The following is an 18,219-nucleotide window of genomic DNA, read 5'->3' as shown; positions in this document are numbered from 1 at the left end:
AAGATTACTGCTTTGCTGCAGAACCAGGAGTCAGGAAGCACATGGAGAAAAACTGGTGATCAGGAGCCTTTCCTCTACCTCCTGCCTTGGGCAGAACCTGGCATTTCAGTGTTCTGATAGTAAAAGTGTTCAGAATAATCATCTTTGCTCATTAAATCTGAAAGGTCAGTTTTAGAATGGTGTCACTGTAATCACGGTCTGCTTTAGGTCAGCATTGTTTTCGCCAAAGTAGCCAGATTAAAAAATACTTGTTTATTAACATACACACTTACCATCCTAAAGTGTAAGTAAGGGGATACAAGGAGGAATTTTTTTTTTTTTTGAGCTCTCCTACAATAATAACTTTTCTACGGGGGTGAAGATGGTATCCAGACGCAGCCAACAATCATCTGGCTGCCTGGGCCTAAGCAAACCAGGGTTCTGCATTTCTTAATCTGAACAGCACTGTTTAACTGTTAAGTCTTTCCCAAACCGGCTATAGTACAAGTCCCACGATGGGCATTAAAACCTATGTCATCCCCAAGCACTCCGAACAGTCAGGGAAAAAGCTGGGAACTGTAACCACTCACCTGGGTGACAGGCACAGTGCAGGAGTGTGAGCTATCGAAACAACCTGGTGAAGTCTCTCAAGGCCCAGCAAACTTGTTTACATTCCTCAGCACTAGAAAAAAAAAGGTAGGTTGGCCCCTGATGAGAAAGATACAATACGGTGAAAACAACCACAACACTGAGGTCAACTGATAATTATCCTAGCTCTGCTTGAAGCTCTCTCCATTGTCTCGACTGTTTCTGATCTTTCTGTAACTAAAAGGCAAATATTAACTACTGCATGTGAGAATAATTATAAGCTGTATGGTCTCTAAAGAGCAGCTGTGGAGAAAAGCTGCTTGGGTTTGAATCTTGGCTCCACCACTCTTGGGCAAGTTACCAACCTGCTTTTGTTGCTGCATCTGTTTACCTACCTTACAGTGTTTGGAAGATTAAGTCAGTTCAACACTTCATTGGGAGTCCCTGACACAAATACAAGAAAACCAGAAGGCCCAAATAAAAAAAGCAAGAATATTCTACATAAGGCTGATAACTTTAACTCTATGAGCTGAGCTAACTTAGGTACCCTGGTTCCTCATTCTCTTCCAAAGGCAGATTTTGTTGACCAAGCCCATTTCGGCAACTAAGTCTCTATTCGTCATCGATATTCTCGTTGGAAAGGCTGCCCAGGGTTTCCTCCTGTGGGAGGTGAATGGAGAGGAGGGAGGAAAGGGTTAAGGCATGTAGAAAGGGGGGAGGAAGCAGGACTTGGTCCTCAGGCAAGCACTGAAATGGGATTCAAATAGCCCAATATTCACCTGACCCTATTTTTTCGAAAGCCTCCTTTGTCCAAAACTGTCACTGAGAAACCAGCTGATGCCTACTTCGTTCTTCTGTGTCAGTCTTCAGAGCAGGTTTTGGTAATTGAACATGAAGCTAAGCTAAAAACAGTAGAAGAGGAAGAACTTCCGAATATGCCCATTCTTCTGTGGCCCTCTCTCTGGCTCAGAAAAATTCAGGGACCACAGCCTATTACCTAAGATTCAATGTTAGAAGAAAGAGCTTTCTCCTTCTCATAATGTTAAACACCAGGGGAGGGAACTGCCAACACTGGTTCCACAGAAAAGCAGGTGAAAGGAGAGCTCTCTCCTTAGTGCCTACATCTAGATTTCCCTACCTATTACAAGGTCTGGAAAAATTATTAAGAACCTTGATTCAGACCCCAGGATTTGATTCAATAGAGTATCCCGGAAACTTTCTCCAGTCTCTCTCCATCCTAAAAATGTAATAAAAATGATAAAGTCTTCTGGTTTTATTGAAATTCTACCATTTCTGAATTTAACATGCTTCAATACAACCATTACCTTCCCTCCATCTATTTCCAAATCAATGCTGACTATTAAGGAGGCAGTTGGGGGGGGGGGGAGGCGAGCACAGATCACTCATGCTTCCATGGAAGAAGATATATTATCCAAGAGAAGCCACCATGTGGCATGTTATCATAAGGCACTACAACAGTAAGAAACAGTTAAATGCGAGGTAACAATGAAGACTTAAGATTCTTCAACCCTTGGTTTAATCCGAAGAGAAACGATAACTACACTCTTCTCCTCTCTTGTGACACAGGAGAAAAAGTGCCGAAATCAGAATGCAGGTAGAGAGAACTGTGCGAGTCAGGGTGAAAGAGCGATAGGCTGGCATCCTGAGTCAGCTCAGCTCTGTTCCAGTCCTGTCGGCAACTGCTCTGGTGTCCAGAGCCTCAGCCAAATGTTTAATGTGTCCTTGACTACACCCAAAGAAATGGATTAAAAAAAAAAAACCCCAAAAACCAAACTTATAAGCGACAACCATTTTCTGTTTTCTGCCTCAGTCCTTCTGGCATTTATTTCCCATTTCATCTCACTGCATTCGCTGGGGCGCATGGGCAACTCAGTTGGTTGGGCGTCTCTGCCTTCGACTCAGGTCATGAGTCCAGAGGCCTGGGATGAAGCCCTTCATCAGGATCCCTCTCTACCCTGCTCACACTCTATCTCTTGCAATCTCTCTCAAATAAATAAAATCTTAAAAAAAAAGTTCTAAAAAAAAGATAAATAAAATGGCCACTGTTTTTCTAGATTCTATTTTCTGGCTTCTAGTCCCACAACCCCGATCCTTCTGCCATACTTCTGAATACATTTATGGTGACCATCTCAAGCCCCATAATCCTAGTGGTGTGCTGAGAAATACAGTCCTTCTCACCTGATGTTCATGGATAATGCGGAGTAACCAAGCTCTAGCTAACGACATGAGCAAGAAGACACCCCACCCTGGCTTCTAACTCTAGAGTCAATGCTTCCTTTATTCAACATCTTCTGACCTTGAGATTCTCATGCCGGTGTTCAGAATCCAAGAATAAATATCAACACAGAGAAATGGGAAATGATGGCAGGATTTCTTCTAGTCATAATTAGTAGTGTTTGGGGAGCAAGAATGATGTTTCAGAATGAAAAACCTCAGCTTTCTTCAAGTTGACCAACGAAAAATGTTAGGGAATAAATTACCAGCACCATTTGAAAAACAGGCTTGGACTTGCTGAAATGAAACTGAACCAGTTTGCCCTCCCTGTTAGAATGGCAAACAAAGCAGCATGTTGAGACAGGAATTACAGGACCTTACAACCAAAAGGGAGACTGAGTCATGCATGGAACAGAAGGTTCAAGAGCAAAACTCGTACTAGAGAAAGAATTACTACAAGGAGGTGAGCAATCTCAAAGCTTTTCTCTAGTACCTCGACATTACCTCTTCTGTTCATTTCTCAGCACCGTGTCATCACAGCCTACTATAGGAGGAGCTGCAAAACTTGTTCCGCAGTGGGAGATCAAGTAGGCCAGGTTGCCGGTGCAACTTATTTCCCAATATCACAGGTATTTTTGTTTGTAGCCTTGCGTTATTTGGGCTCCTTTCTGTGCCACTTAATTTTCCTTAAATGGGGGAATATCCATGTCTTTTCACACTTATTCTACAGTTCTACCCATCATAGACTAGTTCAGACAAGGGAATACAGGTTTGGTGGATACTTATTCCAGAATGTGTGGGTGGTTGCCTTAGAGCTGGCAGAAGACATGCTCCAGCTAGCTTTGCAAATGCATTAACAACATTCCAGCAGGTTCTTTTCCAAGGAGAAAGTTAACATTCACTGATCACCTACTACATACCAAATCTTTAGATTTCCACTTGATATCTCATAATAACCCCTGATGAGTAAGAGAGGTAGTATTAACGCTATTTTACAGATGAATAGGCCAAGGTTCAGCAAGTAGCAAGATTCATGCCAATATCCCTGACGCTAAACCTAGTTCTTTGAGGGTTCTCTCCAGGCTTCCATTTGCTTTAAGGAAATTACAACCAATATGATCCTGCCCAATACCAGATGGAAAAGAACAAAACAGAAGCAGAAAGAAGCTACTACACTCTTTTCCCTGAGACTGCTTAGAGGTGGAATACTACTACTGGGAAGATTCACCACAAAAAAAAGTAAAATAATTTTGTAAAGTCATCCCAGTCAATATATGCCTACCTAGAGAAGGGGAAATTCCCTTCTAGCACAATATATCATGAAAGTAGTCACATGACATTTTTTTGGTCATGTGTGTCACTTGATCTATGGCCAAAATCAGTTACTTCTGGGACATGAAGTTAAGCCACTTTTAGTAAGCTATAAAATAACAGCACTCATAGGTTTGGAATTTTAACAAATTCTTTAGCAAAATTACTGAAGAAACTCTGGGAGATGAGAAAATAAGCCATTTTGGAAAGTAAGATTAAGAAATTAGGTCTCAAAAAAGACAATCAGTTATTGAACCACCACCTACAATTTATCCCCCCCCCCTTTGCCCTTTTATTTTTTTTAAAGATTTTATTTATTTGAGAGAGAGGGCATGTGCGGAGAAAAAGAGAAAGAGCACACACGTGCACAACCACTGGGAGGGACCGAGGACGAGGGACAAGCAGTCTCCCCACTGAGCATGAAGCTGAGGAGACTGGGAGATCATGACCTGAGCTGAAGTCAAATGCTTAATGGACTGAGCCACTCAGGCGTCTCTCTCCCCTTTTTAAAAACTAGGTCTGGTTTTAATTATAAATGTATACCACATGCTTAGGAAAAAAATGAAAATATTATAGAAAGTTATGAAATAAAAACTGAAAGTCCCATCCTGGTCCCAAGTTGTCTTCAGAAATTTACTATGCATATATATAACAAATATAATAAAACATCTTTTAAAAGTGCAAGCTGGTTCATTTACAGCAGCATCAAAAAGAATGTAATACTTAAACTACAAAATGTTGCTGAAAGAAATTAAAGACACCAAAAAAAAAACCAAAGACCTCTCCTGTTCATGGACTGGAAGACTTAATTTTGTTAGGACATCAATACTACTCAAAGTGATCTATAGATTCCATGCAATTGCTATCAAAAATCCTACTGACATTTTTTGTGAAAATAGTAAAATATATCCTAAAATTCATATGGAATCTCCAAAGACTCCAAATACTCCAAATAACCTTAGACAAGGAACAAAGTTGGGGGTCTCACATTTCCCAACTGCAAAATTATTACAAAGCCATGGTAATCAAAACAGTATGGTACTGACTTAAAGACAGACATAGGGATCAACGGAATTGAACAAAGGGCCCCAAAATAAATCCCTCCCATGTATGGTAAAATGATTTTTTTTTTTAAAGATTTTATTGATTTGACACAGAGAGAGAGAGAGAGAGAGAAGTCACAAGTAAGCAGAGAGGCAGGCAGAGTGAGAGGGGGAAGCAGGCTCCCCGCTGAGCAGAGAGCCCGACGTGGGCCTCGATCCCAGGACCCCGAGATCATGACCTGAGCCGAAGGCAGAGGCCTACCCCACTGAGCCACCCAGGGGTGCAGTAAAATGATTTTTAATAAGGGTGCCAAGGCCATTCAGTGGGGAAAAGAACACTACTGGGAATTCTTTCCAATCCAAAGGAACTGAAAACAAGGTCCTTTTTTTTAAAGGTGGGGAGAGGCAGAGAGAAGGAGAGAATCTTACGGAGGCTCCATGCCCAGCACAGAGCCAGCCCAACACCAGGCTTGATCTCACAACCCTGAGATCATGACCTGAGTAGAAATCAAGACTTGGGACACCTGACTGAGCCACACAGGCACCCTGAATGCAGGGTCCTGAAGAGATATTTGTATACCCATGTTCACAGCAGCATTACTTAAAACAGTCAAGAGGTAGAAGCAATCCAAATGTCCACCAATAGATGAATGAATAAATTAAATGTGGTACATACATAAAGTGGAATGTTATTCAGCCTTAAAAAGGAAAGAAATTCTGATACAAGCTACAGCACAGATGAACCTTGAGAACATTACAGAGAGTCACAAAAGGATAAACACCGTATGATTTCACTCATCAACAGAAAGTAGAGTATGACTGCTGGGGAATGGGAGAAGGGGGAGTTGCTGTTTTATGGGTATAGTTTCAGTTTTATAAGATGAAAAAAATTCTAGAAATTGCACAACAGTGTGAATATACTTAACACTACTGAACAGTATACTTGAGAAATGATACATTGTATGTGTATTTTATCACAGTAAGAAACTTAAAAAAATTATCAGGACAAGTTGGGTTATATGATACTGTTATTTTTTCCATTTATAATATACCTTACATATATTTCTGTATCATGACACTTATATTCTTGCTCCTTCTCTTCCAGTGCCTACTCATTTAATTATACTGTTAATTATTTAACCATTTTCTATTAATGAGCAATTAGAGTATTTCCAGTGTTTTCACTATTACCAAACCTTACTCAACATTCTTTCTTGGACCTGTAAGTCATTCCACTACTATATGAATATAAGCCAATGCCTAAAATTTAGGCAAAATTCTAGAGATTCTAGATATATATAAAGGTATGTGAGGGCAAGGTAGCACACAGTTTCAAAACACACTTTAACTTGCTACCATTAACACTTAATAGCCATAAAAATCTCATAACCTTTGAGTTAGTGACTGCATTTTAAGGAAAACAGTCAAAGGAAGGAAAAGGCTAGAGTTTTAATATTACCCACAATACTAAAAAAAATAACTGAAATGTCTACTAATAGAGGCACTGTATGGAAATTAAGCAACACCTTTTTGGCTATAAAGCAGTAATTAGGAAGACTATGTAGCTACACTTAAAACGGTTACTACGTTCACAATGAAAAATATACTAATGTATACTTAACATTTTAACTAAGCTGTAAACAAGCAGCTCATGGGCTCAATGCATCTCAGAGAGGTATTTTGTTTGGCCTGCATGAACTTAAACTTCAGTATCTTCAGGCACAGTGAAAATTTTCCAATTCACTGCAGTTTACATCATCTATGTTTTACAACTAATGCTTTACCTATTCACATCTGCGTTCCTGACTCCTGAATACAGAAGAGAACAGAGGACTTCAGAAAGATAAATACAGATCCCGTGAAGGGTAGCGGGCTGATAAATGCATTTTTCTTTTGGAAGAAATAACGCTTCCACTTACCCATTAAGACCTTATACCAGTTAATAAATTTGCATAGTAAAACTGATGTACACCTATACAGCATGGTGGTATTTCCCCTCAGATTGGTTTCTAATGTCAATTTGTGCAATTCAATGCTAAACAGACAAACTGTGAATTAATGAAGGCACACAAGAGACATACTCCTGGGTAAATTTGGTATAAGAAACGAAGATATATTTTTTCTGCACACACATTTCTGTTTACATTAAAAAAAGCAACAAAACAAGAAAAGTCCCCCATCACTCACCTAGTGACTTGTTTGTGGAAATCTGTAAGTTGTTTGTGTGTCACTGTGACTGCTCCCACGGTTGTCTCCTTTGGCAAACCTTTCAAGGAGTTCTCTAACCATCGACAGAAAGTCTGTGCAGAGAGACAGTAAGAGTTTTGAGAGGAAGCAGGACTTACTCAACTGGACCCTACAAGTAATAACAAAACCTGCAGGCATTCTTAGCACCATCAGCTCTTCCAGATTTGGAAGTAAGTAAAGGAATTAACAAAAGCACTACTATCTTTAGGCCTCCCAACCCTCTGGGGTTTGGAACAGTCTACAAAGGCAAACCTAGAATTCCCATCAAAGGTGTGACAGGCATCATTTCAGCAAGCCCTTCTCTACCTTAGAAGTGAAGTCTCTTCTGGAAGAGACTATTGCTCTGTTTCTGTCATTAAACTTCTGTAATACTTCAAAAATTAAAACAGCTGCCAGAAAACTCTAGAGTGTATAGATCAAAGGCAACCTACAGCAAAAGTTCAGTACCACAAAGAGTAAGAACAAAAAATATAGTTAAGTAAACTTGTCAAAGAATATATATATATATTATATATAGTATGAATCAAGGGTCTAAAGGATTTTAAGGTCAACTCTCAGTAGAATATTCGTATCTAGTCAGCTCCTTTGTGATGCCTGCCTGTTCTCTGGGTCAAAAAATTTTGTTGCTCATTCTGGTTGCTATTTAATAAAATACTATTGGGGCGCCTGGGTGGCACAGTGGGTTCAGCTGCTGCCTTCGGCTCGGGTCATGATCTCACGGTCCTGGGATCAAGCCCTGCACTGGGCTCTCTGCTCAGTGGGAGTCTGTTTCTCTTTCTCATGCTCCCTCTGTGCTCTCCCACTCTCTCTCAAAAAAATAAATTTTAAAAATCTTTAAAAAAAATAAATAAAAGAATACTATTGGGGCACCTGGATGGCTCAGTGGGTTGAGCATCCCACTCCTGGTTTTGGTTCAGGTCATGATCTCATGGGTTGTGGGATCCAATGCTCAACAGGGTGTCTACCTGGGATTCTCTTTCTCTCCCTCTACCCCTCCCCCGATTTGCATACTCTCTCTCAAATAAATCCTTTTTAAAAATGTTGTAAAAGAATATTATTTACATCTAAGCATAGTCTCTTTATGCCTTTTAAATGCACAAAAACTGTCTACCCCTCTCTCCCCCTTTCTTCCTCTTCAAACTAAAAATCAAATCTGGAGACTTCCTCTGGGTTACTTTCAGTTGAACCCTTCTTCATTGAGCTAGCTCTAATTTTCCATGCCTTTCTTAAGTAGGGTGTACACTTCGGTTGTAGTTTCCAGCAATAAAATAACCTTCACAACTAAATTGTTTTACATTATATATTCCATTATGTTAATTTATGGTAACAAACCAGAGTAAAAGTAAATATTACATTATAAATGCTTAAGAAGTACTGCATAATTCTCCAAATGTTGCCCCCCAAGGAAGACAACATTCTAAGACAAACAAGGAAGGCCAAGAGATTCAGGAAGAACCCTTACTTGATACAAGTTTTGGCATCCAAAATAGCCTGTGAGTTAACTACAATGTAGCCCCAAACAAGAACATTAAGAAATGAAACTAAAAAGCAAAATTAATCAGCTAGCACACAAAGGAATCTCAGAAATCTAGTTGAAAACATGAATAAATGTGTCACAGATGGGTATACAACAAAGAAGTAAGGGTTTATTTATTTATTTATTTTTAAAGATTTTATTTATTTGACAGATAGAGATCACAAGTAGGCAGAGAGGCAGGCAAAGAGAGGAGGAAGCAGGTTCCCCGCTGAGCAGAGAGCCCAATGTAGGGCTCGATTCCAGGTTCCTGGGATCGTGACCCGAGCCGAAGGCAGAGGCTTTAACCCACTGAGCCACCCAGGTGCCCCAGAGGTAAGGGTTTAAATAGTATATTCAAGTCATGTGACAAAGCTGATATGTATGCCATCTTCTATTGAAAAAATCCCTGTGCTGACTTTTGAGAATGGCATGATTAAGAAAGTGCTCAAGAATGCAAATTTTCTTTTGGCCTTCTATCCCTAGAATTTCAATCAGTTTACAGGGTATGGACAACCCGTATTTATGTAAAAGTTCCTTTAAAAAATTCAGTTGTAAGCTGATGTTTATAGAAAACAATCACTTTAAACTGCTTGACACCCATTCTGTGGGTATCTACCTATATCGTAAACACTTAAAAGCCCATGGCTATCTGGTTTCCGTTCCTGCCTCAACTTGCTGTTCTAATTTTCTTCCTCTGTTAGCACTTAACCTTATTTTACAAATTAAGAATATTTTCATTTTTATTTTTTTAAAGTTTTTTTCTTTTAATCCACTTATTTGAGAAAAGACAGGGAGAAAACAAGCAGGGAGGTCAGAGGGAGAGAGAGAAGCAGACCCCCCCACCCCCTCGCTGAGCAGGGAGCTCCACATGGGGCTCCATCCCAGTACCTTGAGGATCATGACCTGAGCCAAAGGTAGCTGCTTAACAGACTAAGTCACCCAGGTGCACCAAGAATGTTTTTATAAAGTTAAATTTACATAATAAGCTTTCTGCCACCTGGGAACCAAGTATGCTTGTAAAAAAGTAATACTACAGAAATTTTATTTCTCAGGTCAAGGACTGTTCTTTTCTTTTTTCTTTTTTTTTTTTTTTAAAGATTATTTATTTATTTATTTATTTGACAGACAGAGGTCACAAGTAGGCAGAGAGGCAGGCAGATAGAGATGGGGAAGCAGGCTCTCCGCCAAGCAGAGAGGCTGATGCGGGGCTCGATCCCAGGACCCTGGGATCACGACCTAAGCAGAAGGCAGAGGCCCTAACCCACCAGTGCCACCCAGGCACCCCAGGTCAAGAACTTTTGTAATCAAACTTCTTGGTGCTCAGGGGTTCACTGAGTACTTTCTTTAGGAAAAAACAAAAATACAGTCATATTAGATTGAAACAAGAACATGCTGAACAACTAGGGAACTGTAGGTACTATTCATTCCTGAAGCATTGAGCTTACGTGGAAGAACTGCAGAGCTACCTGACGAAACGAAAAGTCACACAGGAGCCTCACGAGTTTGATACAGAAGAAATAGGGGTGTCTGGTGGCACAGTCAGTTAAACATCCAACTCTTGGTTGGGCTCAGGTCGTGAGACTGAGCCATGTTGGGCTCTGCACTTGGCTCGGAGTCTGAGATTCTTTCTCCCTCTTCCTCTGCCCTTCCTATTCGTGCCCCCTCTCTCTCAAATAAATAAATCTTTAAAACAAACAAACAAACCAAAAAAACCAACAACAATTAAAAGTTCATGTGGCAGGGGCACCTGGGTGGCTCAGTGGGTTAAAGCCTCTGCCTTCGGCTCGGGTCATGATCCCAGTGTCCTGGGATCGAGCCCCACGTCAGGCTCTCTGCTCAGTGGGAAGCCTGCTTCCTCCTCTCTATCTGCCTGGTTCTCTGCCTACTTGTGATCTCTGTCAGATAAATAGATAAAATCTTAAAAAAAAAAAAGTTCATGTGGCTGTTTTGGAATATAAACCTAAAGAAAATGTAGAAATTTATCAAGCATCTGCCCTACACGTGACCACCTTTCGTTTCAGCCAAAGATCAAGTAAAGCATATGCTCACTAAAACAATATAAACTAATCACTGAATTTTGGAGATAACACACAAATCCAAGGAAGAACTTCTGGCTCAGTAACATCAGAATCTAACACTAGAAGTGTACTTTGTTTTGTGAAACTACTGAAGTTGAGGCTAACAACTATCATCAATGATACAAAGCAAGAGACAACATTAAGAAATATGTGGACTTAAAATTTACAATAAACTTGTGCATCTGGATTTTTTCGTGGTTCTGGAAGATAGCTTACTTTAACTAGAACCAACTGTGCACTTTTCTAAACTGCTTTTGTATTAATATTAAAAACTATAAATCCTATTTAAAAAATAATGTATAAGCTATATATACTTTACCACTATGCTCAAAACTTCCACGCAGTGCACATAACCTCATTTATGATCATGGCCCAGTACTGAAATTACTTGGACATTACTGGATAGCCTAAAAAAACCTTCCATGCTCAGGTGATAAATGACCTGGATCAAGAACTGAAACAAGGGCACCTGGGTGGCTCAGTGGGTTAAAGCCTCTGCTTTCAACTCAGGTCATGATCTCAGGGTCCTGGGATCGAGGCCCACATCGGGCTCTCTGCTCAGCATGGAGCCTGCTTCCTCCTCTCTCTCTCTCTCTCTCTGCCTGCCTGTGTACCTGTGATCTCTGTCGGTCAAATAAATAAATAAAATCTTAAAAAAGAAAAAAAAAAAAAAAAAACTGAAACAAGATGCAAATTAATCCAAAGGAGAAATCCAAGTGTATATTGTGAGCTGATTTTCTGCTTCTGTATCCCCAAATGCTCTGGTGAGACTTATTACCAAGGAAAACCATACAATGTTATCTAAGGAGCTTGGAGTGAATTCCCTTCTTGAATAACCTGTACCACTATGTAGCTGATATATGGGCATCTCTTACAAATGAACAAATTACTCACTGGCCAGCCACACAGCTGAATTCCATGCTTAGTATTCGGTAATATAAACCCTATGACAGTGACACCAATATGCTTTTAAAAACCTAATAATGTATTACTAGCCTTCTATAGTCCCCTTCATCTAATAATTAAACTTAGCAATATGCCTAGATTAGGTACCATGGAGATACAACAGAGCTGGTTTCAAAGTTATAGTCTGCCTCCAGGAACCAAAGTTTAAGGACTGTGAGAATGGGTTCTTCATGAAAACAATCTTACCGGTCTGTCAACCTGCATGATCTCCCAGAGGACTTCAGCCACATCTGGTAGGGTATAGGGAGGGAGACAAAAGCAGCATGTGTGGAGCAACTGGCTTACAAGTTGCTGTCCAAGCTGGTTCATCACCTGTCCAATAAGTTCTTTCCGTAATTCAAAGTCTTCTTCGTGCTGTAAGGAAACAAGAGGAAAGGATGAATTCTAATTTCAACTCTCCACTCTAATAATTCCTCCTTCCTGGAAAAAGAAGTATATATAATACATAACAGCAAGATTTACAGACTCCACTAAAATGTTCTGTCCTTAGGAAGAAAATATTAAGAGTTTAGTATCAAGGAAATGGTTATGGATTTCAGCTGAGATTAACCTTAACCCTTAGAATAGAGAGCAGAAGAGAAACAATGACTAAAGGTTACAGGTAGCAGTTTTAATTATTTTTCATAGAAAAATGTATTCCTATTTCCTTTTTTAAAACCAAATGAATAAACAAGAACTTCTATCAGACACCTAATCTTTTCTATCAAAAATAAATAAATAAATAAAAAAACCCTTATTTTCTTCTTGGCACAGAATACACATTGGCACTTCTTGACTATACACTAGAATATACATATATTTCTAGTACCTTGGAAAAAAATAACTTTTTATAAACTGCTTTCACATCTAGTTTTCTTTCTCTTTTATGACCAAACTTCTTAAATAATTAGCCCATTAACACAGTTGCTTTTTTCTTCACCATTCTCTATTAACCTTAAATAAACTCTATTCCACATTTAGGCAAATCTACCTTTGAAAATTTTGTGGGGCACCTGGGTGGCTCAGTGGGTTAAGCCTCTGCCTTCCGCTGAGGTTATGATCTCAGGGTCCTGGATTGAGGCCCGCATCGGGCTCTCTGCTCAGCAGGGAGCCTGCTTCCCCCTTCTCCCCCCACCTGCCTCTCTGCCTACTTGTGACCTCTGTCAAATAAATAAATAAAATCTTAAAAAAAAAAAAAAGAAAGAAAGAAAGAAAGAAAACTTTGTGAGCCATTTTACTATTCCAGCCAACCAGGTCTCTTAATTGTCTAACATACTTAGTATTATCCTTTCTCTGACTATGATTTATGCCCGTTAAGACTGTCCTCCTCTCTCTAATCCATCCAAATTCTACCTATATCCGATGGGCCCAGTGAAGTCCATCTTATTCCAGAAATTAATCCCAACCCACTTCTGACCAAGGAGCTTTCTCTCCTCTGATCTCAGAGCAACCACAACTTTTATCACTCATTAGCAATCAAATAAATACTGCCTTATTGTTTCTTAAATCTTTTTATCTCTGTTTATCTCTTCTACTAAATCCTGGGCGATATGGGAGCAGAAATACTTTTAGACTGTTTCATATAGCTTATAGCACTTAGTAGAGGCTGTCTGAAATCTAATAGTTAATGTTTTTTTTTTAAAAGATTTTATTTATTTGACAGAGAGAGATCACAAGTAGGCAGAGAGGCAGGCAGAGAGAGAGGGAAGCAGGCTCCCTGCTGACTGGACAGCCTGATGCGGGACTCGATCCCAGGACCCTGAGATCATGACCTGAGCCGAAGGCAGTGGCTTAACCCACTGAGCCACCCAGGCACCCTAATAGTTCATGTTTTGGTTAGTGAATGGTATGTACCTACCAACATAGATCAATTAAGGAGAATCTGGTTTTCCCCTAAGAAATGAGGAAGAGAAATAAAAAGGTGATAAAGTACAAAGTAGGAAGGTACAGTGTTTATACTTACATCATTGGCTACCCCTGTATGGATAAGGTCTCGCAGGAACCTCATGACACTGCAATTGGCATCCCGGTGGTCCAGGGTAGTAGAGGCAATGGCCCACTGCAAGATAGGGATGACCACTTGGCTCCTCAGCAAGGTGACAGGGCTGCGCTGAATAAACCTGGTGTTTTAGAAAGACAGGCTAGGTATAAATGAAAGGATTAGGCTCCAAAGCAACCAGAGTAAAAGGCAAAACAATGGATGGAGACAAAAAGATCAATGGTTGCTAGAGGTTAGAAGGAAAGGGACAGCTGAACAGGTGTAATACATTGATTTTTAGGGTATTAAAACTATTCCATATGATATTATAATGGTAGATACATGCATTATACATCTGTCCAAATCCACAGAAGGTACACCACCAAGAGTGAATCCTAATGTAAACTATGAACTATGGATGATAATGACATGTTAATACACGTTCATCAATTCCAACAAACAGACTACTCTGGTGGGGGATGTAAATAGTGAGGGAGGCCGTGGGGTTGTGAGGGGTAGAGCAGGGGTATATAGAACTCTTTAAACTTTCCACTCAATATCCTACAAGGTTTCAGACCCTTTAACATACATGGAGACTCTCCACAAAAAAGACACAGCAGTTTCCAAATTTACTTCATAATGCTTACCTAGCAAAGAGCATCTCAGGGATGTTTTTCAAGTAACACACACTGGGTAAACAGGGGCTTAAGAATCCACCCAAGGTTCTCTCGTATCAAAAACAGCAATAACAACAACAAAGGTGTTTCTAACATGTCCAAAAATTAACCAAAAAAGCATTCAATATTCAATCCTGAAATAGTTAATACCACTTTGCATTTATAAGTGATAAAATATATAGTAAGTGTGTATTTACATATAATATTCTATTTTTCATAATTTTTAAATGCTTTTTGTTCACTAACTGATTTGGTTCAAATTCCTTAGCTAGGGACTAAAGAAGGAATTCAAAGGTTTGGCAATAATATAGTCACTGTTACTGGTAAAAGGAAATTTAAGTAAAAATTGGGATGGAAAGCTGGGGGTAGAACCAGGAAGTGCAGAACAGGATAACTTCTAAGGTACCTTAAAATCCTAAGAATTTTTTACTCTGAGATATGATTATATCTAAAGGATGCCAAGTTTCCTAAAGGAAAAAGCTGAAGTGAAACATGTCATCAGAGCAGCACAGAAACATAAAACTACAGGGGATTCTAAGATTTTCTAATCAAATGTTTTTAACCAAGCTGGTTTTAACTGTCTTATGCATGTTCCCTCCTTTGTGACAGAAACCCAGCCCAGCTGCTTTACCCTGCTCCCATCCAACTCCTCTTCCTCACTTACAGAGATATTCCGCTCACAATTTAACTATGGGCTATGAGAATCATTAACCTACCTATACTCCACTAACCTCATTTTATAGAGAAACAGTCAAGTGTTACAAGACAAGATGAAGCAGTGATGGGGAAAAGCAATAAAAGAAAGGGTTGCTCTTCAGAAGGACTGACCTGGTGGCCAGCCTGAACAGGTCATCCACAGTGTCAGGGTGATTCTGAAGCCCATTCTGCTGTTCCAGCAGCTGAAAGGTAGGGATGCACAGTGCCTAAAACAGAATGGTGATTTTAAATAAATACTGTATACTAAATCTAACAGCATTCAGACTTGCTAAATATCACAACATATACAAAAGGTACAAAATAGGGGAAGTACAGATGGTAAAAGAAAAACTATGATGAGAATCAGATCAAGAAAAGGAAGAGAGAAATCTTTCTCAACTGATAATAGTTTTCACATATGAAGTCCACAGTTCAGAAAGGGTTGAGGGTATAAATTTTAGTTGATGAAACTAGACAGATGTTATCTCAAAGTTTCAGAAGTTTCTGCAGGGGCCTTGGTGGCTCAATTAAGTGTCCAACTCTTGATTTTGGCTCAGATCATGATCTCAGGGTCATGAGAGTGAGCCCTGTGTCAGACTCCATGCTAGGTGTGGCACTGAATTCAGATTCTCTCTCTTCGTCTTCCCATGCTCACTACCCTCCTACCCCCATCTTGCTCTCTATCTCTGTCTCTCTCTCTTTCTCACAAAAGTTGTAGAAGTTTCTGAAAGTAAAGACTGCTTGTGTATTAAATATGGTCAGGTCCACTAAAGGAGTAGATGGAGGATTTTTTTTTGAGATTTTAAAATAATAGTATGTTGATTTTATTTTATTTCTGAGAGCGTGAGGAGGCGCAAAGGGGAGAGAATCTTAATCAGACTCCATGCCCAGTGTGGGGCCTGATGTGGGACTGGATCTCACAACCCTGAGATCATGACCTGAGCTCAAATGAAGTGTCGGACACTTAACTGAGTGAGCCACTCAGGTGCCCCATGAAATGTCAGTTTTAAAGGGTAAGACATCTTGTGAAAAGGAGCATGATAAACTCCCTAATATATTTTCTTCCTTATGACTAGGAGGGGAAAAAAGCAGTATATCAAGAGCCTTTTCCAATGCCTGCTATTTATCCTAAGACCAACCCTGCTAATAAGTGAGCTAGTACACTGGTTATTCCAGGCAAGAACCTAAAAAAGAATTATCCTTGAGTTTTATATCCATTTGTTCCCTTCTCTACCTCTCAAAAAACCATCATCTCTAGAGAGCATAAATTTGGCAGTAATAGCTGTAATGATCTTTACAGTCATATGGTCAATCTCTCTCAGATACTCCCAGGCATTTCTGTCCAGGGAACAACTGGCAAGTTTCTACCTCTCTGTTATTAGTAAATCAACATGCCTGGAGGACAAACATAGAGAAGAGAATTCAAGACATGGTGAAGAACAAACTGCTCAGGCCTTTAGTCCCTCCAAGAAACTCCCCAGGGAAAACAAACCTGGAGCATGTCTAGGAGTCCCTGCCGACAGCCCTCTTCCATGCCATATTCATCCACAAGGATACTGCCAAGGTACAGGAAACAGGAATGCTGATGTACGTGGTACACATTCACCATCTGCCAAGGGAGAAACCAGTTGTTCAATTCTTTACCCCCCAAAAAGTTATCAAATTAGGAAACTGTCTAGAGGAAGAAATTCACAGACTGATTTCTTCTCTTTAAGACAACATAGTAAAGCTTGTTGGCAACATTTTCTGAAACACAGGGCTCAATTCTTCAGTAATTTCCAAGTACTCTCTTCAGAGTCCTTTCAAGCCTTTGATCTTTTACAAACTTCCCAAAACAATGCTGTAAGAGCTACATAATACTTCAAGCTGGAAGCCATGAGTTTGCTATCATCCAAGCTATTTGCAGATTCCTAGCATAAGTCACAATACCTAAAGGTTGTTCTTATTTGCATTCAAGATTAACTCTTAAAAAAAAAAAGGCATATAAAGCTACAGCAGGGCTAAAAATACCAAATACCCTTATCCTGAAAGAGGCAGTGAAAGCACTGTTTGAATTCTGAGATGCTTCTAAACTCCTCTAGTTAAACATTTTAGTAAAAAACAGTGTCGCTCATCAAGATACCCAGATCTACTCATGGAATAAAAATGTTAATACACATATTTGAATTAAATGATTTGTTTAGGATTTTTTCCCTATTCTCCTCCAAAATGTGTACATTCATCTACTTAAAATGCCATCACAACACACACATATTTTTTTAATGCAGGGCTTGAACTCATGACCCTGAGAGCAAGACCTGAGCCGAAATCAAGAGTTGGATGCTTTACTGAGTGTACTGGTTTTATTATATAAATTCAACTTAATGAGTGTGGGTGGGGGCTGAGAGACAAAGTGACTGACTCTTATTATTAACACCTACCATGGAATGGGCATGTGATGAGAGCAATGAATCTATTCGGTGTTGTACACTCAAAACTATATGCTCTACTGAATGCATGATTTAAGTCAGGAGCTGGTAAATATTTTCTTAAAGGGCCAGATAGTAAAAATTTTAGGCTTTGCTGGTCATATGATTTAGCTATTCAACTTTGCCACCATAGCACAAATGACCAATAAAAAATACATAAATGGGGGCGCCTGGGTGGCTCAGTGGGTTAAAGCCTCTGCCTTCGGCTCAGGTCATGATCTCAGGGTCCTGGGATCGAGCCCCACATCGGGCTCTCTGCTCAGCGGGGAGCCTGCTTCTTCCTCTCTCTCTGCCTGCCTCTCTGCCTACTTGTGATCTCTGTCAAATAAATGAAATCTTGAAAAAAAAAAAAGAAAACTATGTATCTTTAAAAAAAAAAATACATAAATGAATAAGCATAGCAACCTTTTAGTAAAACTACCTTTACAAAACCAGGTAATAGGCCCACTGGTTCTAAT

The 18,219-nt window shown here is 39.7% G+C and overlaps 1 protein-coding gene across 2 annotated transcripts in view; it reads right to left on the bottom strand.

Moving 5' to 3' along the window:
- TNPO3 (transportin 3) overlaps positions 1-18,219 on the bottom strand; it is an 86,472-nt gene that overhangs the window by 2,154 nt on the left and 66,099 nt on the right. For both annotated transcript variants that reach the window (XM_046020502.1, XM_046020501.1), the window contains 6 exons: positions 16,786-16,902; positions 15,426-15,520; positions 13,906-14,062; positions 12,150-12,317; positions 7,344-7,456; positions 570-661 (listed from right to left, as the gene is read on the bottom strand). In XM_046020502.1, coding sequence (XP_045876458.1) covers positions 601-661; positions 7,344-7,456; positions 12,150-12,317; positions 13,906-14,062; positions 15,426-15,520; positions 16,786-16,902 — 711 coding nt within the window. In that variant the 3' untranslated portion in view covers positions 570-600. The remainder of the gene's footprint in view (positions 1-569; positions 662-7,343; positions 7,457-12,149; positions 12,318-13,905; positions 14,063-15,425; positions 15,521-16,785; positions 16,903-18,219) is intronic.

Source organism: Meles meles, chromosome 10 (assembly GCF_922984935.1).
Source record: "Meles meles chromosome 10, mMelMel3.1 paternal haplotype, whole genome shotgun sequence".
In the NCBI taxonomy this organism is placed as follows: domain Eukaryota; kingdom Metazoa; phylum Chordata; class Mammalia; order Carnivora; family Mustelidae; genus Meles; species Meles meles.
The sequence above is the reverse complement of the archived record's forward strand: the minus strand, read 5'-3'. Positions and strand labels throughout refer to the sequence as shown.